This window comes from Monopterus albus, unplaced genomic scaffold, assembly GCF_001952655.1.
Source record: "Monopterus albus unplaced genomic scaffold, M_albus_1.0 scaffold194.1, whole genome shotgun sequence".
Lineage (NCBI taxonomy): Eukaryota > Metazoa > Chordata > Actinopteri > Synbranchiformes > Synbranchidae > Monopterus > Monopterus albus.
The window spans coordinates 306,801-333,373 of NW_018128074.1; the positions used below are offsets into that span (position 1 = coordinate 306,801).

Consider the following 26,573-nt stretch of genomic DNA (forward strand, 5'->3'; position numbering starts at 1 on the left):
AGTGTCTCTCTTTACTCTAAGTCAAACACTCCTCCAGCTGTTCCTCTTTTCCTCATCACTCTTCCTCCCATCCTGTGCCTCAGCCAGCCAGCCAGCCAGCCTGCCAGCCACACACTGCCCTTCATATCTCTACCTCTTATGCCGTGTCTTTTCCTTGTCTCTGTATTTCTTTCTTTCTCCCTGCCCTCATTGTTCTCTATTATCAAACACTGTCACAATGTCCCCCACTATGCCAGCCAGGTTATTTATAGATAACAGAAAGTGGAAGTGCTAGTGAAGTTGGGAGGCGAGCCATCTTTGGCCCAGCACACACACATTCAAACACATCCTGTCATTTACATATATGCACACAAACACACACACACACACACACACTTAAACCGTCCATTCTCCTACATGAGGGTTAGCATATTTCCAACACCTACCTGTCTCTCAGACATGATGTAGAGGTAGTTGCGGTCGAGGGAGAAGGCCATATCTCTGAGGACAGGGCTGCCGTCCTTGATGACCGCTATAGTCTCATATTGGACACCTCCGTGGGGAGGCCCGTCAACACGAATCTGAGAAAGACAGAACATGAACAGGTCAGTGATGGCTATTTATATCAGTATGATCATCATTAATCTACTTGGAGAATCAGGTAGGTGGAGATACTCCATGAGGGCTGTTTAGACAGCGACAGATCAAAGAATGGGGAAACAACTGATAATTAAATGACTTTTAATTGCCAAAATGTGGCATTTTATTATGTCATGCTATGAGGCCAATGTCATCCCTCTGTGGCTCCATGTAGGATGGGGTTACAACAACTGTTATTTGCTGATATCATTAGCCCTTTGTGAAACCTTAGCTCTGTTTTCCTTTGTCCTTTCTCTTGATGAATGATGTAGTCCCTCTGTGAAGCTTTGAATGTGAAGACCACCTAACTACAAAAACAGTGGAAAAACCTTATGTCTAATGTCATATGTCATAAGAGGTACATGATCTGCCCTGACTGCACTGGGCCAAAGCACAGCCAGCTGTTTTGGCCTCTTTCTTCTTTATTCATCAGAGCCGGCTGGCCACGTTTATGACTAGGACAGTAAATCTTGAAGGGTAGCATGAGTTCCCTGATACTGGGCATGAGTGATGTCACATGTCACTAGGCCCTCCTCCACCCATGAAAGCTGATGGCTCTATCATCTGTCCGTCCCCGCCTGCCTCCCTCCACCCAAACATTCATCAGTCTGTTCAGATGGTGACAGCAGCAAAGAACAGACAGACTCTCTATAAAACATCACGGGGTGGGGGGGAATGCAAGGTCATATGTCTGTCAAAAGAAGATCTTCTGGGAGGGTGGGAGGTTATGTGGGCAAATGTGTGCACACACACCCAGGCCTTTGTGTGTATGAATGTGTGTCAAACTCTTGGATAGTCAAGTAAGAGAAATGTGATGTAAGTTCACACAAAGCCTCTTGAGCTTTGCCTTCGAAGCTTGGGGGTTAGCCGAGTAACATGACAGCAGGCGGCACAGCTAAGGAGCAGAGCTCAAAGTGGTTGAGCCTTCCATGGCTGACCTACATCCGACCTTGGCAGTCTAATCCAAACATTGAAAAGAGGACATATGTGAAAACCATATGTAGGAGGAGAAAGGCAGGATGTGGGGGCCATGCCAGTTTTCATCTGGTTACTGACACTGCAGTGTGAAGACCTCAGCAAATATGCTCATCCATAAAGCATGCCGGCACATGGCCAGACCAGAGCTGTTCTGTTCACTACTGTGTCACTGTGGGTGTTGTGTGTGTGCACCCGTAGGAGCAGTCCGGCATGCTGTGATATGTGTCCTAGCAGCCTGCCACTAGGGATCACAAGATAACACGACCTTCCCCCTGCAGGCCTGCAGTTCATCTGAATCAGATCACTATCACACAGCTTCTCACCACTGTCCAGGGGCCTCTAAATTCACATTTGGCCAGGAACACACATATTCACACACACATAGATGCCTTAGAGTGCATCCATAGCGCAAACTCTACTTCTCAGGCAGGAGTATAACCAGACACGCACATTACTAGCACGCGTGCATGATTAAGATCAAGAATGCATGGCAGATGTTATGTTAAAGGAACACTTTAATGTTTTTGGCATTTAGGTTATATTAGATTAGATTCAACTTTATTGTCATTACACATATACAAGTACAAGGCAACAGCACATGCAGTATGGAAAGAAAAATCACAAGCTTCTTCTCCATGCATTATTGCTAATAAGTTAATTAGCATTGTGCTGTTAGCTATCTAAAAATTGTGCTTTTCAGTTACATAGATTTGTTTTTAAAATTAGCAGTGCCAGTATAGTGTTAGCATACATTACAACTATCTAGTACAGCACGCTTCTTTGCTTCTGGGATTCTTATCAAATCAGAAAAATATCCAGGAAGCTAGGCACATGGTGCAAAGAAACACCACACTGAACCTGAACATAAGAAGTGACTGTTTGCTGAGAAATGGCTGCAGAAGGTTTCATGGCTCCAAACTGATGACCACACATAGACGTGGTGCAGTGACAATCACCGTCTCACATGGAACAGCAATGCTTTTTATTTAGGGACATGCTTTTGAAAAGCATGATAAGACTAAAAAACACATAAATATAGTGCAAACGTTTCATAATCGGCACAGTCAGGATAACAAATCTTGTCTTGAGAAGTGGCAGCATAAACTGAATGAAGAAGGGGACATGCATCATACAGAGCGCTGCAAAGGCAATCAGTACAAAACTGAGTGAAAGGACAGCCAGATACCGGGGTGTGCTTTTTGATGGATCACTGGACAAAACAAAACTAGAACAGGAAATCTTGTGTCTGTGTCTAGTAAAGGGGAGTTTCCTTGGATTAATTAACTTGTGTGTGAATCGAACAGTGCAGGACATAGTGGATGGGACTGTGCAGCCTTTCCATGACTGTGGCTTGGGGAATGATTGGAAATCAAAATTGGTGTCAGTGTGCACAGACAGAGCTGCAGTCAGGGCTGGAGTCTAAATGATGTTGTTATCAAATTACGTGAGATGGTGGCAATCAGGGATTCCCTTGTCCTCCACTCCTGAGCTGCACTAAATCACCTGATTGCATGATTTCATACTGTGAGACATTTAAGCACTCACAGACGCAACAGAAGAGCTAAAAATATGCAGTAGGAATGGCACTGCCTTTGTAAGACTAGGAAAGTTTCACAATAATTGAGGACCTAACACACACTTGCACAGAGTGTTTTCAGTGTTTTCTGGCCAACATGCTTAATAGTGGATCCATTTTACAGCACACCTCTGTCATGTTCCAACAAGAACATGAATGAATGCCTCCTTTGGTGAATGCAAAGATGAACTCACTGCACAGCTGACACTTTTGCTTGACAGTGAAGGCAAGTATAGGAAGGAGACTGTCTCAAATGCTGATGCTGACAGGGTCAAAGTTGATATACTGAGACATCAAATTCATGCATCTGCAATCAAATATGTCTCGCTGAAGCCATGCGATCATGCAATTTCTAATCCATCAGCTAGGCCCCATGAGATGCAGACACTCCACAGTTTTGGCAACACAGCACTTAGCAGCATACTTCAGAAATATGAGGACAACGTGTCTGCTGACAGAGACTCCACTTTAAGAAAATGGATGCATTTAAAGCAAGCAGGAAGTCTGAGAGCTTCGTCAGTGTAAGACTTGGTCTATAAGCAAAAAACAGCAATTCAGGTAACATTCAAAAGGTTCTTCTTTTGCCCCTTACACTGCCCTTGAGCAATGCTGCATGTTTGAGGGGATTTTCACATCTTAATATAATAAAAAGCAATTACAGAGTCCTGCTTTTAATCCACGTTGATTGTCCACTTGTTCAAAATGCCAACAGAGACATTTGACCCAAAGCTGGTGTTAACCTATGGATACAGTCAGCTCATCGCAGATTGAGCAGGAAGAAAGAAGCAGGCCCATCCACAGTGTCCAAAACAGATGAATACAGTGATGAGAGCAATAAGAAGGGAAGTGATGATGGTTTGTAGGATAACTACACCGTGTACAGTGCCAGGCAAAATCTCCATGTGCGCCTTTGAGAACCAGACCAAGAAAATGATGTGCATCCCTGAATATAACACATGAAACCATTGCTTTTTGGACCAAAATGAATTCTTAACCTTAATCTCCTTGCCACACTGTCTCACTCACTCTCACGCTACCTTTCAGCTAGGTTACAATATCTGCCACCTGAGCAAGTGACTCTCAGGCCCAAAACATCCATTTCCTCAGTTTCACTTTACTTCAACCTCTAGCTTGCTCTCTCAGGTACTTAAACATCTCTCTGCCCCATTTGACCCTGCATTATTTATCAGGCTGGGTGAGAAGGCTGCTAACAGGTTGGATTCATACCCTCCAACCCCTATGACAATATTACCGCCCCTCTATTTTAGGAGGACCCATCTACTACCTACCACAGAGAGCTGTTCTTAGTTCAGCACTGATCTAACACAGTCCCCTGTTTCAACACCACAGCCATTAGTTAGTCTCTCTCTATCACCAGTGCTGGGGAGCTGCAGCTGCGTAGAGTGAAAAACAGGGAAAAAAAAGGTGAAGATGGATGAGAGTGTGGAAAAACATTCTGCATGTACCCCAGGGGCACCATGGCCTGTGTAGTTAATACTTGTGAAAAGAAAAAAAAAGTGTGCTGTCTAGAATGTCAAAAAATGGTGAGCAGAAACTGAGGTTTAGTTTCACACTTCTCGTCATATTCACATGAGGGACACACTAGTCTCCATACACAAACAAACCCAAACAGACATACACAGACCGATTGTGAAAGACGCCAGGAGAACCGAGGATGGAAATAACTGTCCCCAGGCGTCACGGAGTGGGAGGACGTCTTCATGCAGGGTTGCCATATTTAGTTTTCAAAATCCTATCCACTTTCACCACTTTAAAATAACTTTGGACAGCAGTTTCTTGACTGCAGTACTAGAGTGTAACGCATAAAGCCGCTAGGACCACATTATTTGCACCATGTGCATATTTATGTGTTTCTCACCAAGGCTGTCATTTGTCTGATGAACCAAACCTCCATCTTTTCTCTGTAGCACTGCCAGCACAAACTCATTTATTTAAAATACTTTGTGGCAGTTCCATCATTTCCTGGTTAAATCAAAATTCAGACAAGTACTGTTCATATCCAGGTATTGTTTAAGTTTTCTTGAATGAAGATTCATTCATGCTCACCATGCTCTCCAGGAGTTAAGGGCCTGGCAACCAAACACACCGGGTATGGGGCTATTGCATGGGGTTGAATGTTTTGGTGTTTATAATCAGTTTTATTTATGATAATATAATTAATATTCTTGACAAGTTGGAAAGGAAGAGTTTATCTTGTTCGTACAAATGTGCACTGATAGAAATAACATTTTGGCGTCACCTGTTTCAGGCATCATTCCGCCTAAACTGAATGGAGGGCATTCTTTGTCAGGTGAGAGTGAAGGATGTCTGTGCAGCTGTGTGCACATGATGACATGTCTCTGCTGTTCCTAGTGCTACGACTCAGTAGGCATTCATTGCACAATGCGACATGTCTCAAAATGATACCGTACAGTCTGACAGATTGCAGAACAGGATGTTATTAGACCCATCTGACACCATATGATATACATTAAACCTACAGTCTTGTTTAATAGAGCTATGTGGAGTGTATCGAGTCACTGAGCACAGGCAGCCTCCAACACAGCTTGACCTGATGATAACTCATATTCACTACAGAGTGGATGTGATATGTCCCTGATACACTTAGCTCTTTCTCACCACTCGGGATTCACAAAGCACTGTCATAATGTGACGCTGTTTACCTTCAATCTAACCAGACACATCAACAATCTAATTATATTTGTTCTTATTAACTACACACAGTTATAAATACCAAGCAATAAAACAAATGAAATAATGAATAACAGAACATAAGTAGTATCTATCAATGAATACTAATACTTGAATACTAGCAAGCGCTGCATAGCGCACACAGATAGCCACAATCAATGAATACTAATACCACTTATGAGTAAAGGCGAAGTTCCCAAACTGCCATATCCTGCAAACCCAAATGAATTAAAAAAGGCACTCAAAGTACACATTTGGTCACCTAGTCAGCAGGGAAGCCATGGCAGCAGCATCAGAGGCTTCCCCGTGTGGCTGCAAGAGCTTGTGCCAGCGGGGTGCTTTTGATCAGACCATGTAAGCACCCTGGAAAAACGTTTGAAGACTGACCAAACCAATTCAAATTGCCCTTCTCTCTCTCTCTCGTCCTCTTTCTCAAAAAACGGATCCCTGACCATGCAAGTCTGTGTGAAGCAATTTGCTGAGTGGAAAGTGCTGAATAAATCCAGGGTAAAAGTGCATCAAATGTGTGTTGATTGTGCATTGTGGATGCTGCTGCTCAGAGATAGAAGGAAAAGGCCAAAACTGCATTTCCCTCTTTAGACACAGCATATTCAAAATGCCAGAATGACTGGTTGTCAAACTGTGTAATCCTACACAGTATGAGAAGCAGCTGGCAATTAAAATGTCAGTGTTCACATTTAGTTGTGAAAGTAAAGCGTTCTAATATAAACACATTTTACAAGAACAACACTGTGAGAGATGACTTGCTGACTTTCTGATTTGGTCTGTTTTACAGCTTGTCTCCAAGTGTTTGTTCAACACTAGCCGCTAACTTTTAAAAGAGTGTCTTTCCTTTATTGACCACAGCTGCTAACTATTACTTGAAGGCTGCTTTCTTTTCCAGTTTTTTGGGGGGGTGGGGTATGCTATTTTCTAACCTTTGCCTTTGCCTTGAGGGAGGTGAAAGTTTCTGAAACAGGACGCACATGTGTGCAGGTGGTTGCCAACACCAATACACATCCATCTGAGAGTGTACATTATTTTACCACCATATTTCAGCTGGTGGTGCAGATTGTAACCCACACATGGGAACCTTTACCTAACCACAGCATATGGTGCACTCCACACTAACACCTTGTACCAGGATAGGATTAAGTTAAATTGTAGTTCTTCCACCTTGTGCCAGAATAGTATAACAGGAGTTGATTTTAGGGAGACTGCAGTGTTATTGTTGTAACTGTGCTCTAAAACAGAGAGAGAGAGAGGGAAAGAAAAGAGCATGGGGAGCCAAAGTTGAACTCCCTAAGTAACCTATGTGGCAGTTATCTCCTGCAACCACACTAATCCAGTTCAACAGCCTTGGGTGTTGAAGTGATAGGCACCGCCTTTATCTGATTGATCCCATGCACCGGATTAGATTCTGTGAATGCGCACCACCTCCACACAGTTTCCCGTCTCACTAGGCTGATCCTTCTCAGAGACACCACTGTGAAGGCTCCGCTGAGGAAAGGGGGAGCTTTGGAGTCAACTGGGGTCATGCCGATTGAAAAAGACACAGGTCAGAGGGATCTGACAATGATCATGATCCGGTGAAATCCAATTCATTTGATGGAACCGTTCAGAGGCTCAGTTAATGGCCTCGAATTTGATGTTGAGATTGGTCAGTACCTTGGGCTAGATGACAGGTGGAAGAATGATGACAGCATTTTAAGAGCCAGTGAAGCTTGTCAGGAGGCATCCATGGTTTGGCTTTTGTGACTAGTGGGTGCTCTCACCACTGTGATGTTTTATTAGAGTTCAGGAAAAATGACTTCTTCTTAAACCCTTTTCTCTGCTTGTAGCTTGTCCTTTTCTTTTACCCCTCCAAAGTGAACATTCACTGAAACTTAACTCCAGATCTGTGGCAACAATTTATAGTTAAGGGCAAAGGCAGGAGAATGGCTGTAACATTCTTTTTAGTGTGGGCAGAAATCAGGGCATCCAAAGGAAACCCATGCAAACACTAGGAATGTATGCAAACTGTGCCTGCTAAGGCTGCACCTGGATTCAAATCCAAGACTTTCTTTCTGTGAGTCCCTGTGTATAGTGTTGGTGTCCACAATAGTCTGTGGGTCCATGTATCTGAGGGTGAGAACATCATGTTACATGACAGTGTTAAACAAGGGTGACACTGGAGTGTGAGGTGCGCTGACAGATACATCCCCCAGCAGATGGAAGTATAATTCCTAGCCTAGGATGAAGTCAGTCCCTTTGGGCATGAGGTGGGGCTGCATCAAGCGGACCGGTAGTATGAGTCAATCTGGTTGGGGGGGATTCATCACCAACACACTAGAAGTCTGATATGAGTGAGATACACAGATTTATCCTAATTCCCTCGGCACATGTTCACCACATGTCCATAGGAGTACACAGCTCATGAAGGAACATATATGAGCATTCTCTCATACACACAAACACACAATCATAATTACAAATAAAGAGCCTGTATCTGATAGTTGGCAGAACACCATGCACCAACCAGACTCGCTATCACCATCTATTTGCATGTCTGTCCTGAAAACCCAGCTTGAAATGCAACAGACTGCCATTGTTTTTCGTTTCTTCAGGTACAGGTTATTTAGCTGTTTATGTATGTGTGTGTGTGTCTCTCTCTCTCTCTCCTGCCCTTTCTTTCTTGGTGCACGGGGGAGAAAACATGGAGCCTCTCTCTGCCTCAATAACGCATCTAATCCATCACCACTGTCGGGCTGAAGAATTCTGCTGTCAGTAGTGAGTGGTATGTAGCAATGCACTGTGGCTATGTGGGTGTGATGCCTTTCACCAGCCCAGCACATCAGCTCTTTTGTTCCTGCTCCTGTTGTACAATATAAGATCCTATAAGGCGTATGTTAGCCTGTTTGTCTGTGTGCACTATGCAGCACTTCCTATTGGACAGACTGAGGCTAGAGAGGCCTGTCTGTGGTGATGGTGGAGAGGAACATGAAGGAAGTCGGGGAGAGAGTGAAGACGAGACAGGATAAAAAATGGACATGTAGAGTTTTCAGGAACGGAGAAAGACAGACTATGCAAAGCTATGGAGAGAGTGAAGACGAGACGGAGAAAGACAGACTATGCAAAGCTAGAGGGTCAGGAGATGGTAACACTAGCAACAGAGACCCACATGAAGAGAAAGACTCTACTCCTTGGGGGCGGCTGTGGCTCAGGAGGTAGAGCGGGTCGTTTCCTAACCGGAGGATTAGTGGTTCGATTCCCGGCTTGTCCAGTCAACATGTTGAGGTGTCCTTGAGCAAGACACTAAACCCCCAGTTGCTCCCGGTGATGTGAGTGCTTGGGAGTGTGAATGGGTGAATGGCTGAATAATGTGAAAGCGCTTTGAGTGTGCTGTAAAAGCATAGAAAGGTGCTATACAAGTATAAGACCGTTTACTCCTCACATGTAATTCTCTCCCTAACCTGCTCTATATCTGCTAAAATGACCTGAGCCCTTCATTAAGTGGCAATTAGTTCATAAGTTTGCCCAGACACCATAAAGACTATTGATTTGCCTCTTCACTCCATGTCCTAAGTAGTTGGCTCTCCCCTATAAAACATCTGTCCTCATCTGTTTGGACAGAAATGAAAAATCACATGACAACCATTCAAACAACCAAATTTTTTATTATCATTGATTGGCAATGAATATCAAAAGGCAAACACCTTATTATATCGATCGCTAGTGAGTCTTAACAGCCAATCTTACAACTGCCGTCTCTATAATAGCTCTATCCAAGACTCATTCAATATCATTTTAGCTCTGTAATATTGCCATCTCGCCGGGTCACATAACTCACAACCATAAACATGATTATCTCAGCAGTTTCCCCTGTTTGCCCCGGAGTCCAGACAGAAGCCAGAGACCACACTATGCAATAGGGGTCTGTGGTGGGATGAGATCAAGCCTCAGCTCTGACTCCCAAACTCACATAGAAAACACAGCAGCACAATGTGAAGCCTATATTTAGCTCCACATTAAAACACTGGGCAGGGGCCAGCGTGCTGGTGATGGACACAGGCCAAGAAGGTTTAGAAAGAGGAAAAACAGAGGGATGAGGTGGGGTGGGGGAGGCTCTCCGTCTGCTTAGTGCTCAAAAACAGGATTCGCCAGTTTGGAGAAGCCACTGTTTCTACTCAACTGTGACTCAAAGACCAGAAGAAAACTGGTTTGTATAAACAAACTGAATGTGTGCAAAGCACTAAGTTTGTATTAGTTGATATTTATATGAGCTGAGCTGAGTGAAAAAAGAAGGATGTCCAAAAAGAGAAGGAATGAAAAGTGCAAAGGGAAGATGAGAAAAAGGACCCAGTGCTGTGACTACTCCCAACAGAGATGCAGCAACTTTCATACTTTAACCCTGGTGATGACAACTACTTAGCCCTCACTGCAGTTTGACAATATGTGATACAAGATTAAAATGCATGCTTACACGATTATACATGCTTACAAGCACACCCTCACAGTTATATTTAACAATTCCATGTTATCAGAAGAAAGTAACAAGCACCTCTTCACAAAAGCGTGACTTCTAATAACGGTGCCTTGTCTCTGGGGAAAATTAGGTTTCAGAAGTGGAGCATCTTACTGCTGTGACTCACATGTTGAAGAAGAAAGAAAAGCCAGACTTATTTGATGTTAGTAAATAGGCAAGGGACAAAGAAATCACACAACTATTACATGTAGTACACACTGCCAGTGCCCTGATGGGTAGACAAAAGTCACTACATGAATGTCAAACAGTCAGAAGAAAATATCACAGCTCCTGCTCTCTCCCTAGGCATACTTCAAAGTACCCCACAAAACTATGTGAATCAAAAAGTAGCTCAGAAATGGTTCAGGTGAGGGGCAAATTAGCTGAAATTGTTTCAGTTTCTCCCGCTGGATATATGAGATTTAAATGTGGGACCAGATTGGCAGGTAGAAGTGAGATACTCGGAAATTGTAGCCGGCGGGATCAGCACAGCAAATGAGAGTATAAAGACACTTCAATCACGCTCACGCTTTACACCTGTAATGTGTTTGAGCTTAAATAACTCCCCTATATGTTTCAAGCTGTAGTCAGTATTACTAAGATGTGCTGTATTTGTCAGCCATGAGTGTGCATGATAATGATGAATGCATTATGGTATGAGGCTTTGACACTCAGTGGGGTCTTCATCAGAGCCACAGTATTGTGGGCCCTTGTTGACACTGTTGGGCCTATTACAGATAAAGCATGTGATGTATAATGAGAGATGAGTGTGAAGAGTTTTGGGGAGACACAAGAAAAGTGAGGAGAAAGGGTAAAATAAGATGTGATACACCACTGCAAACATTCTGTATATAAAAGATACAAAGGATTATAACATGGAGCAGGATACGGTTAAAGCACAGTCTAGTGTATATTTTGGTTTATTTTTGGTCAGTCAGTGCTGTTGTGTTTTTTTGCACTGCTGCCTGCACTGTGAGTTATTTTTCCTTCAGTTGCCCATATAATTCAATCAGTGCTAATTCTTGTGTTTTTCTAGTCAAGTCAAATCAATTTTTACTTACATAGCCCAGTATCACAAATTTGCCTCAAGAGGCTTTCAGTAATTTAGTGATTCCATATCATCCCCGCTGCACTGAACACCATTGCATAACAATTTTATGTGGCTAGAATGTTTATCACCTGAATACATCACGGACTCAATCAATCCAAAGAAAAATTACAAAAATGGGCATTTAGCGTAGAGGCCTAGGGTGGTCAGGTGAGGAGGTCTACTGCTACAAAAAGCCATTCCATACCACATATATGTATAGCTCCATAGAGACAGATGTCACAACCTTTCACCTTGTGTTACTTCTAAACTACCGAGTTCTCAGCAGCCCTTGGATAATTACAGCTCCTCCTGTGGGTTTCCACAAAGAGACAGGGCCAGGATGGATGCCACACTGCCAACCTTTACCCTCTTTTGGCCAGCAGAAACAGAGTAAAAAGGGATAAAAAGTGGGATGAACTATGAGAGAGACAGAATCAGCTCTTTGCTGGGAGATATTGATGCTGCTGATGAGCTGGAGGAGTTGGATTGTCTGACCCCATTCAACACACTCACAAGAAAAGCAGGCCAAAACTCCGCTGCCGGACAAGGGTTGCCATGGTAACCCCTCTCCCCTTAGGTACAGGATGAGCAGGGAATCAAACGAAAGTGTGCGTCCGTATGCATATAAGTAAGTTTGGTAATTTTCTTTTTTTACTGTTATGTCATAACTGTTGTTTAAGCCAACTCTGGCTCAGGATGGACTGGTTAAAAGAATGTGCTGATCAGTTTTAGTCTTTGTCCTTCCAGGGACTTTTTGGCAGCTTCAGGATTCAAACGTGTGGTAACATCAGCGTGCCGGGAAACAATGGCATTCCAGCACAAACACTCTCTCAGACTGAAAACAGGATATGTCTGGTCACGACTCTAGTAAAACCTGATTTATTTATGCAGGGTAATAGCCCTGTGCTGCAGTTACAACACTGTGACTTTGCTATCAGTCCACAAGTTTATTTAGTTGTTCTGATTTTGAAACAAAGGGCTTTCTTCACATTTACAACTTGGAATTACATTATTATTCTAGAATATGAATTGAAGACATTTTTCACTTGATGCACTCTACAGTGATAAGGGCAGGTGCTGATTGTTAACTCACCATACAGAAACAACTATAATGTGAAATTATTTTTTTAAATTAGGCTATTAAAAATAATGCAACCCATGTAACACAATGTTTTATATTGTTTCAAATGCAATAACGAGATGACTAAGCCTTTATTAGATTTATTTTATCACCACATTACAGTATAACTGAGGTGGCTATACATATTAACGGTTATGTGTGTGTACATCTGTTTGGCTTAGTAATGAGATCAATGTACTTTGCTTTTAGTGTTTTTGAGGGCATCACACACAAAGAGCTAATATAACATGAGTTAAAAAATTACTTTACTTTATGTGAATAATGCAGCCAAGCCTGGAATCTAGACGACATTTATATGTTGTCTCTGTAAAATAAAGTAGGCATGTGTGAAGCCGTTTGAACATAATGACTTTCAGGCATATTCATTCATTGTGAGCACGAGAAGCAAGGCCTTGATTCATTACTTTGCTAATTAGAAAACACTGTGAAGAATGACTTATGGTCTTGTGTCCTAACATTTCTATGACATTTACTGTGAGTAACACCATCACCTGATCAGACAGACACATGCTTGTATAGACAGGGAGTCCACACAGTCCAGCTACATGCAAAACAGCAACAGGCTTACATCTTCCTCTAGGGTGGGGGATCAGAGATACTCATCAGGAGGGACATGTGTCGGTGATAGAGTATCCTCCTCTATCCCCCAAACACTCAGACTGAAACACATCCACACCCACACACATACACGCACAGACTACATCATCCTCCTTCATCCCCTCATAACTCATACACAGGCTCTGAAGTGGCAGGAGAGGAAAATGCTGTGTATGCAAAGTAGATGAGCTGCACACACTTGGGTCAGGGTAAGTTGAAAAAGAAGGAGGGAGACAGATAAGGTGGAAAGGAACATATATGTATGTGTGTGTGTGTTTTGTAGCCTATGAATCCTTGCTAAAGCTCCTTAAAATTGTCCACCACTCTTGTGTCCAGATTTAATGCATGCTTCTCTCCAGAAGGAAAAGACCAGCCAGTTAAAGTATGCTAATTCAGTGGCACTAAATACACTGCTTTAAATGTCAACCTTCCATTACTACACACACCCTGTATGCCTCCCTACTGCCGCAGATTCATCAACACACACACACACACACACACACACACAGGCAGCATACATGCACACACACACACAAATCTTGCAAGGACACACGGAATATAAAGACTTATAGACCACAACCACTTTATAAAATCAATAACTAAATAAACAAAGGACATTTACGACAAAGGTGCGTTTTAAAGCAGTTTTTAGCCGTTTGATGGGAGAACGAGTGAGAAATAGAATGATGCAGTACAGGGAAAGGGAGAGAGTGAACAAGTCAGACAAACATGCAGAGACTGAAGATAATAATAAGAGCTGGAAACAGTAAGGCATACTCCAAGACAGAGCAAGAGCTACAGCAAGCAGAAAGCAATCAGCTTGCAAACTGCTAGCCAGAGGCCTGATGCTCCTCCCCAACCAAGGGTGACAGCACCATTAATTCTATTAACCCTATTAGTATTCCTTGCTGGGTCAATACATGCCTCCATCGCACTGCAAAGCTTCTGTGTCCCTCGTCCATATACAAAGCCGATGGAGAGCAGTGGCAGGTTTAGGTATGGATGGATAAATAAGAGCCCAGACAGCAGCACTTCCCCTGCTCAGGGTACACACTGTGATGACCAGCCTCTCTCCTTGACACTAACGCTGACGGACACATAGTGGCATGTGGCAGTCAGGTGGGGACTGAAGAAGAGCAGAGATGAATTAAAGCCTTCCAGGTTGTTTGCAGTTCACATCTGGTAAATGGGTCCGGTTTTAGTACACCAACACTTATTATAAGCAAAAACTGAATTCGTGTTAAAGCCCATGCAGCTGTGTGAAGCTGGATGCTGCTGTATAATAGTTTGTTAATGTCAGCTAACTTCAGCTAAATGCTGCTGCAGTGAGTCAGTTAGCTGAGTTTAAAAGGCTATTTTTGCTTTGCCAAATTACCATAAAAGAAGAAAAAATCTTTCAAACAATATTAGCACAAGAGTAAAACAAACACTATGGGCAGTCAGGTCACCAAGCTAAAATCTTATCACTGTAATGATCATCACTGCCATACTGGCCAAGACATAATACACTATTAAGAAATGCAGGACAAAACATCTAGACATAACATCTAAGAAGGACTGAGTTCTGCTCCCCCATTTACAGCGCAGTGGCTCTAACTCCATTAACACACAGCATCTGGCATATGAGTGGTGTATTAAAAGAGACTTGAAAAATCCACACCTGTTCTTTAGATCAACGGGCTCTAGAAATTCTTGGTAATTGTATGAAAAATCAATGTAGCTTACCATTATTCTATAATTACAGAAATTGTTCACAGAGGAGACAGACAGGGCAGTGGTTGGCAATGATGAATGGAAAGAAGCAATTAAATGAAGTACAGTTGTACAGTACTTGTTTCTAATTTTAAGTTTCTAACATGCAGCACAACAAAACCTGTCACCACTTGATTGCTGGTGTGAACAACTAGACTCTGTTTCTTCCTAATAACTATGCTTAAGGTGTTAACGCTTATAAACTAAGATAATTTCTATGAAGACTGTCAGGCTCAAAGAAAGATCAAAAATAATTGAATCAGTTTCCTCTTTGCTGCCAACAGGACGGCCTGGCCTTGAAGCTGCTCTGGTGGTAAACTATAGACAAAGCAGAGCATTGGAAATGAGTTGAGGTGTATGTGGTAGCCTAAAGACAGCCCTCTGCTCCTCATCCTCTTCATCCTCCTCATGCTCGGGGGGGGAGTGAGGTTGCCAACAGACACTAGCATACTAAATATGTAGGGCAGAGCCATTAGGATATTAGTGCCGGTCAGCAGCCAGCACGTTTGTGTGTGTGGGTGTGTGTAGTGTGTACAGGAGAGGAAATTTGGGATGTGCAACAACATCCTGGGGGGAGGAGACACAATCTGATGCTGTACTTGACTGGTGCTTATTCTGAGCATCTAAAAATTAGAGAAGAAGCAGCAAGGTGCCCCCAACTTATCAGGTACTGCATGCTGGGGTGTGTTAGCATGTGTCTTTGCAATGGGGTGTGAGCTGCCTGCATATTCACACAAACCTGTGTGTAGATGGTTGTCGCTCTTTATCTGGCAAAGCAAATGAGTGCAAGAAATTAAACCAGCAACCCTCCACCCCTTATTCTTTCCTATTACCACACACACACACACACTGCTCTATGATCTCGCCTTGAGCTACAGTGAGAGGCAAAGTATAAACTGTTGTGACAGCTCTTCCTTACTCTCCTCCACATATACAGTGTAGTTCAAGTACTGAGGGACTATCTCTGCCGTGTCTGGAGCTGAGGGAGGGAGCAAGCGAGCATGATCTTGCTTGTTGTCTGACCTGACGGATTCATGCCTGTATTACCTGAGGGATTAGCTATTTCCTCAGTATAAATCCACTTTTGTGAGGTAATGTCTAGCATTTGCAGCGGGGGCTGAAGGGGGTTTTGTTACACTAAAAATCTTCTGCCAAAAAGCATACAAGAACACTGTGAAATCTTAAAAGGAAGCAAGCAGCATATGGTCGTTTCCTCTCACTCTTGCTCTATCAGGACTCAGCTAGAGTTAGAATGAGATACTTTTGACTCATTGTTGCAAGAAGAAACATTAATGTACTTTTATGCAATTGTGCTTTCAAGCATAAATGTGAGCTGAATGTAACTGATACCTTGATTTAAAGTCAAACATGTACTAAGCTGGCATAATATGAACAGCATCCTGTTTTCTTAGATTATTAGATCCACATCAAACTCTCTCCATTTTCTCTTTTTCATGACTTGACCACAGACTCCGGCCAGACGGCTCCATGTTTGGGTTCCTCGGTCCAGATTCCCCCTTAACTCTCTGGCTTCCTGCTATCCCACAATTGGACTTTCTGTCTCCTTCTAGAAAAATACATCTCTTTGCTTTTCCCCTTTCTCTCTGTGTCTCCCTTCCTTGTTCTTCTTACAGTAAAAACCACATAAATGTTTGGGTCAACAAAAAGCCCAGCAGCTTGTTTTTTTCCATTATTGGCAAGGAAGGGACACAAGAAGAGTGCAGGCCTTGTGAGAAGGATTCATAGCGAGTTGATGTAGTGCGTCTACATTTCTCCCTCCCTGACTGCTGCTTACACTCTCTTTGTTCCCTACAACAAGAGGCTAAATAACTGTGTCCATATGGGGGAAGTAACTATGAGAAAAAAGAAGAGAAGGAGGAGGCAGGAGGATGGGGTGTTTAGGGTGGTTGGTTAACGGATTTTGGCAGAGCCAGGGAAGTATTTTTTCTGCCTTAGAGGGGGGTCAGACAGAGGAAACCCCCGGAGACACACACAGACACACATACACACACCCCCTGTGAAGGGTTTGCTAAAATGTAAAGGTCATAGTGCATTCAAAAGGAGGACAACTGTTATGCTCTTGATTCACTGCTGCAAGTAGTACGGAGTGTGAGAAAAGAGAGAGGGAGATGGAAAACTGCAGATGGGAGGAGGAATAGTGTGGTGCACAGTTGTAGTACAATATATGGGATCAGGTTCAGCTGGGTACAGAATATCCCCCTGTACCCGCGAGGGGTAAGAAAAACAGTCCGGGTTCTGAGCATCTAGATGTTTTAGCGTCACATACACAAACCCAGTTAAGATTTAGAACTCACAGTGAACAGTGAAGAACCAGTCAGAAAATGGTAAAGCTTTGTTATTTAGACATGTGTGGTGTCCCAATGCAGGGTCGCAGATGTGATATGTATGTAAAGCCACAAAGGCTGTTGGTTGGGTTCTGGGGGGGCTAGAGGTTAAAGGTCACTTAATCCCTTCATAAGCCATCTCACGAGAAAATGAAATGGACTATGTTGAAGGGTCAAGAGGAAACATGAATGGGGAAACCACAGTATCATGAAGTATTTCCTAGGGGATAAAAAGTTAATCTGAGAGATTTAGCCAGCAATGTGTTTTTAACCAGATTACCTCGCAATAATTGGCTAAACATCACTGCCAAGGATTCAGTTAGGTGTCTAGCTATAATAGCTTCATGGCAAACAATCTTCTGATTCTATAAATACTATACTATAAATTACAGCATCTAATCTACAGTATATACAGTACATTGGTCCCAGACATTGGCAAAGAAAGGATCACCTACTCCAATCCTGTGGGTGAAGCACAATAGGGAATCAAAATCTCAATTCCTTACAGAGGCATGGAGCTAGTTCTGAGCAGATGTCAAGCGTGTGTGTGCATGTAAACATTTATACATGCATAAATGGTTTTCAGTCTCCTGGGTGTCTCCAGGTCTGTGCCTCTCTAGTGAACACGTGTGAGGGTTGAGGCTGAGGGGTGTTAAGGCCAGACAGCGGTGGAGGGGGTTTAGGTGCAAGGAATGCAGCATCCTGAGGGCAATGACGGGGCTGGATTGGGGTGAACAGACAGGCAGTGATATGGAAAGACAAGAACCCCTCCCCCTCCCCACCCAGAGCTCTCCCCATATGAACCCCTTCATACACCTTGTCTGTCTTCCTCACACTTTCCATTTATTTATTCTCCTCTTTCTCTTAATGTTTGGGTAAGGCCAACCACAAGGCAAATGGGTATAAAGGGTGCATTCCTTTGCCATCTGAAAGTGCGTGCTTGAATGTGTGTACTTGAGTAGTGTGCATGTGTGAATGAAAGGGATTCATATGGTGTGTATGCTAACTGAGGCCGGCTGATGCTCTGAGGCTGGAGAAGAATTAAAGGGTGATGGGGTGGGGATGGAGGGTGAGGAAGGTGGGAAAGAGGGTCACACATCAGCAGTTATGTGAAGACCGGCCGTCCTTATACTTCCTGCCAGAGATTGTTCTGAAGGGAGGCCCCCCATAATTCAATAACAATAATCCCCAATGAAAGCCCAATAAAGCAGGCTGCTGTGGGGCGGAACTAACTGGCCATGCGCCTCCTCCCTCTCCAAACCATCCGCCCATCACTGATTGGCGAGAGGGACTGGGATGGCAAAGTGGGGTAGTGCACTGGAGGTCTGGGGAATAGGCCCAGCTGACAAGCTGCCTGCAGCCAGCATCAAGGCAAACAGACGGAGCCAGAGGTCCTGCCTAGCCCCTCCCTTCAACCACACACCCTCCACCCTGTCGATCCCCAGCTCACCTCTCCCTGGTCTGCCCCCCTGCTGTGCAGGAGACAGATCCGAGGAGTGCAGCTGCCTCCCATAGTCCCTCGGATGACTGCGTGGCCATGACCGTTAACTTTGCCCGCAGCCCGTCACACACACACACACACAAACCCAAAATCACACATATACACACTCACAAACAGACAGTTGACACTTTAACAGGTTGGGGTGGAGAGGAGTGTGTCTCAGTAGGCATCACCTATTGACCATGTTTTGGCCAAATCAATCACCTGTCCTTAAATGTGGCGTGAGGGTTGACTGACATCTGGAACCCATAACACATCTGCATGGCAGTCATGTTTCACACATCTGTAACCCTGCCTCTTATAATCCTACAATACTTCACAAAGGTGATGGACTTATTGTGTGGAAAGAATAAATATTACATTTAAAACTTATTTAGAACCATTATGTTATGGAAACAGTACGCTGCCCATTCTATACTGTATATGATTTGCATACAGTATGTCTTTGTGCGAAGCCTCCCTGACATGTCTGTGTGAATGATGATGACTTCATTAAGAGCTTATCTTGGTTTATACTTGAATTCCGATGATCAGTGCTCTCGCACCGCATGATGCATTGATGTGTTGTTTGGCTATTCATTTGGCCTCTTGGTCAACCAGTGCCTGGGCAAGCCCTTTAGAGTTACTCAGCTACGATGACACAGACAAAACAATAAGTGGCTTTGATGAGCCCAAATTGTCTCTAATGCTTCTATAAGGCCTAGAGATGTGATACAGCAGACAGCAAACAGTAACTAAGGTATAAGAATGTACTAGTCTAAGCTAATTAAAGCACAGGGTGTTTTCTTCTGTTACATCTTTGATCTTTCAGAAACAGCTAATATGTTATTTCAGGCACAGAGTGTGTGTGTGTGTGTGTGTGTGTGTGTGTGGATATATAATGTAATTGGAAAATGTATTGCTTTTTAGAATTAAAATTCCCTTCAGTTGGAAATTTAGTCAAATGGAAAACTCATGTATTGATGGTACAGTGGTGCAGTGGGTAGCACTGTCACCTCACAGAAGGAAGGTCCTGGGTTCAGACCTGTTGGCTGTTCTCCCGTGCCTGTGTGAATTTCCTCTGAGTACTCTGGTTTCCTCCAACAGCCCAAAAACATCCAGGTTAGGTTAATTAGTGACTCTAAAATGACCCCACCTCTCATTCAGTGTCACCTGGGATCGCCTCCATCCCCTGCATGGCCCTCTAAAAGGATACATGGGTGTAGCTAATGGATGGGTGGAAATAGTGTTTACCATTAAATTCACAAAAAATTATCTCACAATTTATGTTGATATTCATTTTAACAAAAATATGAAAACTGTTATTCCAAAATAATAATAATAATGTTGTGTCTTACTGTAAATTTAGTTCAGTTCAGTTTACTGGATGACTTCACAAACATTTGGATAATCTATGTTCAGTAATTTCATTTAATGTGAAACTTTCTTACAAGCTATCTGTTAGCATCAGTCTACAACCGTGGACAGCTGTCTTTCATAAATTAAACAGGAACTGTGGTATTTGCCTCTGACAGGCTGAGCTTTACTTTTAGCTGGTTGTCTGAAGAAACGAAAGCAACATATTTAAAGATTCATGTGGTGAAACAAAACCTTCAGACACCATCCCCGAGGTCATATCAACTGATGTAGTTTGTATGTGACTTTATATCCTTTTTGTGTGTGGGTGCACATGTGCCTGTACACATGCACCCACATGTTTGCATATACAGCCATACATTTGCATGTATAGTATGTGTGGGTGTGTATGTGCATGTACATGCATGCCTTTGTTCCCATGTGTGTCAGTAGAATACTGTGTGCTGTGAGGGGTCTCCAAGAGGCCTGATAGATCTGTGACAGAGTGCTTGAGGAGAGGGGCCTCCATGCTAATCCACTCTCATACATGTTAACTACACTTGGATAGTCCCATGCAGAGCTGCCTTAACACAGCCTGGTATGATTCAACATGGCCCCCAAAACTCCCACCTGAGCCCCAACAAAAGCCTGCTAGAGCCAGAATGGCACATTAAGCCACAAAAGCTTGTAAATACAGGCATGCATGTTAGCTAGGAAGCACACCCACAGTCACTTACACACACTGGAAGTCAAACCAAGGCTATCATTAAGCGAGCAGACTGGTAGGCAGACACAGAGTTAACAAAGCAGTTATGAAAAAGAAGGCATCTTATTTAGGCTGTCTGCAAAAAAATAAAAAGCTGTTGTTTTAATGATGACGAGGTCATGAGCTAAGACAAAAAACAAAAGAAAGTGCATCATCACTTTCGTGTTGCCTTGAAAACTTGTAAAAATGACAACTACAATTATTCTGGCCAGAGATCCAGACAAGTAAAGATAGAGCTATGGGGGGAGCTCTGTTATTAGTCAGGCCTGGCATATTTGCTTGGTGAGGACACTTCCCCTTGAGCAGATTATGTAGAGAACAGTCCAGCATGAGGTGCTGGCCAAATGGGCACCTCATTTGGCACTAAAATCAGCTCTGTTCAAACATAGTCTTGTGCCAGAAGTAAAAGGCGAGCTGAACCATCTTCATTCAATCAGTCCCCGAGCAGGGTCTTAGTGTCGCTTCGTTACTTTTTCTAAGTAAATATTTAGCACCGTTAGCCAACAATGAGTCATTTCTCTTTACTGCACAGCAAGGTCAAAAGAACAGAACAGACTGAAATATGTCTTAAACAAAACTGACAGCACATGAGATTTTTATACAGTTTCACATTTACAGTGTTTCTCAACACAGCACACTGGATTGACGCTGACACAGAGGGAAGCAGAAGGCGTTTACTTTGAGGAGATGAGTATATGTGCTGTCTAAGCCACTTCTTGTGGGAACCGGTAATGCTGCCTGATACCTGTTAGAAGTATAGACACGCAGGGGCCGCTGCTCCTTGCCTGCAGTCATTCCTCTGAAAGGCTCTTCTAGAAGTACAATAACTCATTATGAGTCAGACAGTCAAATGTCTCACCCGCTATTAATGCTATAAACACAGGATATGGTTGTCGTGATGAAGCAACACACACACACACACACACACACACACACAAGCATGCACACACACACACACACAGTCAATTAGAGAATGACAGACAGAGGGGGATCAGGCTGTAAGAATGGGCCTCGGGCTGTTTTTAGTCATGCACAGAATGCTGACCAACACTAGACCCACAAGAAAACCCACAAGAAAACTGAGTGTAACAAGCAGACACAAGATGATAAACTGCAGAAAAATTATACTGACCTCAAATGTGCATGTGATTAAAGATTTTTAGCAAGCTTTTTGTGTAGTTTGGAAATGTACTGTACTGTGCCGTATTTTAAATCAATCTCATTTAGGGCGGCACCAACTAATCAATAAAAATTGATAATAAATATAGTTGGCAACAAATATAATTGTCAGTTAGTTGGTCTAGTGACACAGATGGGTCAGCGACTGGCTGACTATGTCAGTGAGGCCGAACCAAAATGTATGAAGAACCCAGTATTTTATTTTAGGATTTTAACTCATGGAGATTTTTGTGTTTTTGTTAACACTGTAAAAAGATATGGTGCACTTTATAAAATGTTCTGTGCTTCCATAAATAATCTATTTTTTGTTTAATAAATGACTGTGTTTTTGTTTTCATAATGTGGAAAGTTGATTTTAGCATGTTTTTTTTTATACGTCAAATTCATCGATGAATCGTAGAAATAATCAACAGATTAACTGATTATTAAAATAATAGTTAGTCGCTGCTCTAATCTCATCTTTAAGGCTGTTTTGTCTGTAAGTCCCTACAGGCTTATCAATAAGGAAACAAAGGCCTGGGGATGTGCCTGGGCCTGGGGCATTCCACTAACCTTACTAGACTGAACTGTGCTCTCTGTGTTGGACATTGTTTCATGTTTGTATATGTCAGTGTGTGTGTGTCACTGTATAGCCGCCGTGCTCACACACCTACTAAACAAGCACATCTAATTGTGCTGGTGCTCGTGTCAGTCAACAGAGGCAGAGAGCTGAATGCAGCTACCAGACTAAAGGAGGTCTGGCTTGGAGGTTAGATGTTGATGTTTTAATTGCAAATTTTGCTGTTTGCATGTCATTTCACTGCTATTACTTCAGCGCCTCTCTCTCCTTCAGTCCCTTCGTCCTTAATGAAGAACAGAAATGTCATGCAGCTAGAGAGAAGAGGAAGGATTATGTTGAGTCTGTCCCACATCAACATCACACAACAACCCTCCAATCAACTGAAGAAGTGGCATAATGAAGATGTGAATGTGTGTAACAGTGCACACACACAGGGGTGCGTGTGCAGGTGTGTGTCTCTGCTTGTGTATGTGTGAATACAAATGCAGGTTTGCCCATTTAAAAATAATGAAAAAAATGTCAATAGCCTGAACAATAGGGCCAATCAGTCTCCTGGATCAGGCCTGATTAAAAGATGAGCTCACTGTAGGTGAGTATGTAGCAGTGATATCTCACCCAGAGTGCAATGAATCACAGTCATATAAAGACTCAACACACTATCATCAATATTTTTTCAAAGGCAGACTGAGGAGTGAACACTTGTGCTAAAACAGCACAGAGAGCAACTGAACAGGAAGCTATTTCCCCAAAACAATCTGAGTGTTCCATCTTGATAGCCTTGAAAGGCATGAGCAGAATAACAACTGGAAGTGTGAAACACCGCTATTCTCATCACCCTCTGTGGAGCGAGCAGACAGGAAGACTGAAGCAGGCTAATGAGCTAGTTAAGGTGGCAGTAAATGTCATTGCTCCTCTGGCAGGCCCCAGGCTGCAGTAATGCTACAGGCCATTACCTGGACAGAGACACATAAAGGTTGTGTCAGCACTTTGTGTATTACCTGGCATTCATGCACACACACACACACACAGAAAAAGAGAGAGTTGTATATATACTGTAGCACCACTGCCCCTCTTTATAACACGCATTAGATTAAAAGCTTAACTGGATCATGTTGAAGAAAAAGTGCATGAGCTGAGGAGACACAGTCTTTAGTCGTTTTTAATCTTCTTTCCATTGACAGGAACTGTAATGAGTAAAGAGCTTTTCTGGCTGCTCTCCATTCAGGTGTTGACTGTGATCTGCTGGCTTGTTAGCTGCTTGGCCACTTAGTTTGACCTTTAGTAATTTATTCTGGTCCATCTGGAAGGATTGGATTTTCAAATTGGATCACTCTGAGTTTGCTGAAGAGTGTACAAGGACAAATTCTAAAGGTGTTCAAAGTTTTGTCATGAAGTGACAGTGGAGCAAATAGTTAGCAAGTGCTGAATCAATTTACTTGCTTTAAGAATTAAGTTAGTGTCCTTTAGATAGACTTTGCATGGTCAGTGGTTTGAATGACTGTGCCTCTGGGCACAGGTGATAAAAAGAAGAAACTGGAAGGGCAAGGACTGCATAAGTGAAGTTAGAGGCATATTTATCCAAACCTACAATCCAGACACTGTCCTTTCCAGGGGGACCTGTGTGTGTGGATTTAGACGCAGTATCTAACAATAAATCCTTGTGGGTGTAAATATACCAACACTGTCAGTGTGTCAAGTCTCATGTTTATTGATATCTGCTGATGTTACAGTCCGGCTAGTCCAGCTTGTTGGTGGTCTCTTGGGTGTTTAAAAAAATCACTAGATGCTTGTTTCATACTCGCCTTGCCTGGAAAACTGTGTCAAGGAAAATCTTATATTTCAACAACAAAGATGTCTGTAGACAAAATGCACCCACACACACTTTTGCAGACTTTCACACCTTGAACCCAAGTGGACAATTAATCTAGCCCTCCTGCACTCACTCCATTCTCAGAGGTTCTCAATCAAATAAACTTTATTTAAATAAATCCCCTGAGCTCCTCTGAATTTAAATACACTCTGGCTCTGCTTCCCCACTGGTTTCAATACACCTCTGGGTCCAACGTATGGAGTCGAGCCGCTGCCCATATGGTCCCCACTGGATTAGCCTAAGAAGCCCGGCCACATAATGGTGAGGCCCGGGGAACCATTAAAACCCATTAATTGTGGAATTTGAAACTCCTCACGGTACAGATATGCTAATATTTCTTAGCAGTAGAGATGGACTGAAGAATGAGAAGCACCCAGACGCAAGAGGAGAGGAGTACACTAAGTGTAGAGGACGGACGGGGGAGGAAATGTGAAAAGGTGAAAAGAGAACCAACAGACTTTTCTCAGTCACTATAATTCCCTAACATCCATGTATCTGCCAGACACACTTGCACACACACATACACACACAGCACTGGGTGAGTGTGAATACTGCAAAATAAAAAAAAAGGGAGAGCAGAGGATAGAGAAATTTCAGAACAGCAGAAAACAAAGAGGTCAGTGTGGTGGAAAACATGGAGTGTGACATTAAAGTCACACAGTTCAACACACTCGCTCTGGCGCCACAAAAGATTGGATGAGAGATCTAAATGCACAGGAGAAAAATGAAAAATAAAAACAAAAAACAATAGAGTAGGACAGATGGGGAGAGAAAAGTGAGAAAAACTGAATGGGAAACAGGAAGTCACTGAAAACTAAACAAAGACCAATAGCAAAACCCACCATCTGCATCTCTTCTCACCTCCCATTTGATAGCATTTATTTATTTGGCAGCCAGGTTGCAGGGAGCAGAGAAGTTCTGTTTATCTCGACATTCCTCTGTTCTGCAAAGTGGACGGGAGGAACATTAGAAAGTCTAAGTCCCCACCAAGCAGATTAACCAGAGCCAGCCAAAGGACCAGAACACAGATTTGGGATGCATCGCCCAAATAAGATTTAAGCTTTTCACTGGCAATTACTCATAGTATACATTTCAATGTGAAAGCCAGAATCCTGCTGATGCTGCTCTGGATCTGAAAAGGACTTAGGCTAATCTGTGACTTGCCACTGTACCAGAAGCTTACAGTGTGTTTCCAGCTGAACAGAGCAGTTGCTGCTGCTTTCTGTTGTTTACATTCAACACCTCTTTCTTCTGAGCGCCTCTAAAGCAGAAGTTGCTATGCGTGGAAAGCCACTCGTATATAATATGTGGATGTCACTATTTTAATCTGTAGTATAAATGCCACGTTACAGCATAGCTGGCGTGGCGGGAAGTCAACACTACAGCATCAGAAATGCCACGTTACAGCATAGCTGGCTTGGCGGGAAGTCAACACTACAGCATCAGTAACTGCTGCACAGTAAGTGGTGAGGTCAAGCAGTCTTACATGTGCAGCTCTTTGGTGTAATGAGTTCTTTCACTATGTGCATCTAAAGGAAAGGAGACTGGACTTGTCATTTCCCTCTTGGGCCCTCGGGAGCCAGGTGTCTGTCTTTAATGGAGGCACATGGAGACTACCGTAGGTTAATGAGCTATGCAGGTCCCAGAGGAGATAGGCATTATAGGCTGTATGATACCCTCTCATCCCTTCATCCCTCCATTTGTGTTAGACCTCGGGAGAGAAAGAAGGAACAAAGGATAATGTGGTGGAATGGAAGCGGGTGCAAAAGAGACCACGAGAGGACAGAGAGCTAAGAATAGAAAGACACAACAAACGGAGCCAAAGGGAAATCCAGGTCTGCCAGCCTTTTAAAACAATTAAGGCCTGGATGTGATTCACTCTAAAGGTTTCAGCTGCCAAGCAAGGCACAAAAGTGGCAGTAAATAGAAAGCTTAGTGAGAGCTAATCAGAAACAGACCCTCTATGACAACAAATCAAACCACACACACAGGAAAGTTGACACTTTGCATATTAAAGCTGGACAGGGAGCAGAAAAAACCCAGTGGAAAC

At 43.1% G+C, this 26,573-nt stretch overlaps 1 protein-coding gene across 1 annotated transcript in view; it reads right to left on the reverse strand.

Annotated features, from left to right (window-relative positions):
* The window catches only part of plxna2 (plexin A2), a 160,649-nt gene that overhangs the window by 91,950 nt on the left and 42,126 nt on the right, over window positions 1–26,573 (reverse strand). The window contains exon 5 of the mRNA XM_020617764.1: window positions 426–560. Within this exon, the coding sequence (XP_020473420.1) occupies window positions 426–560 (135 nt within the window). The remainder of the gene's footprint in view (window positions 1–425; window positions 561–26,573) is intronic.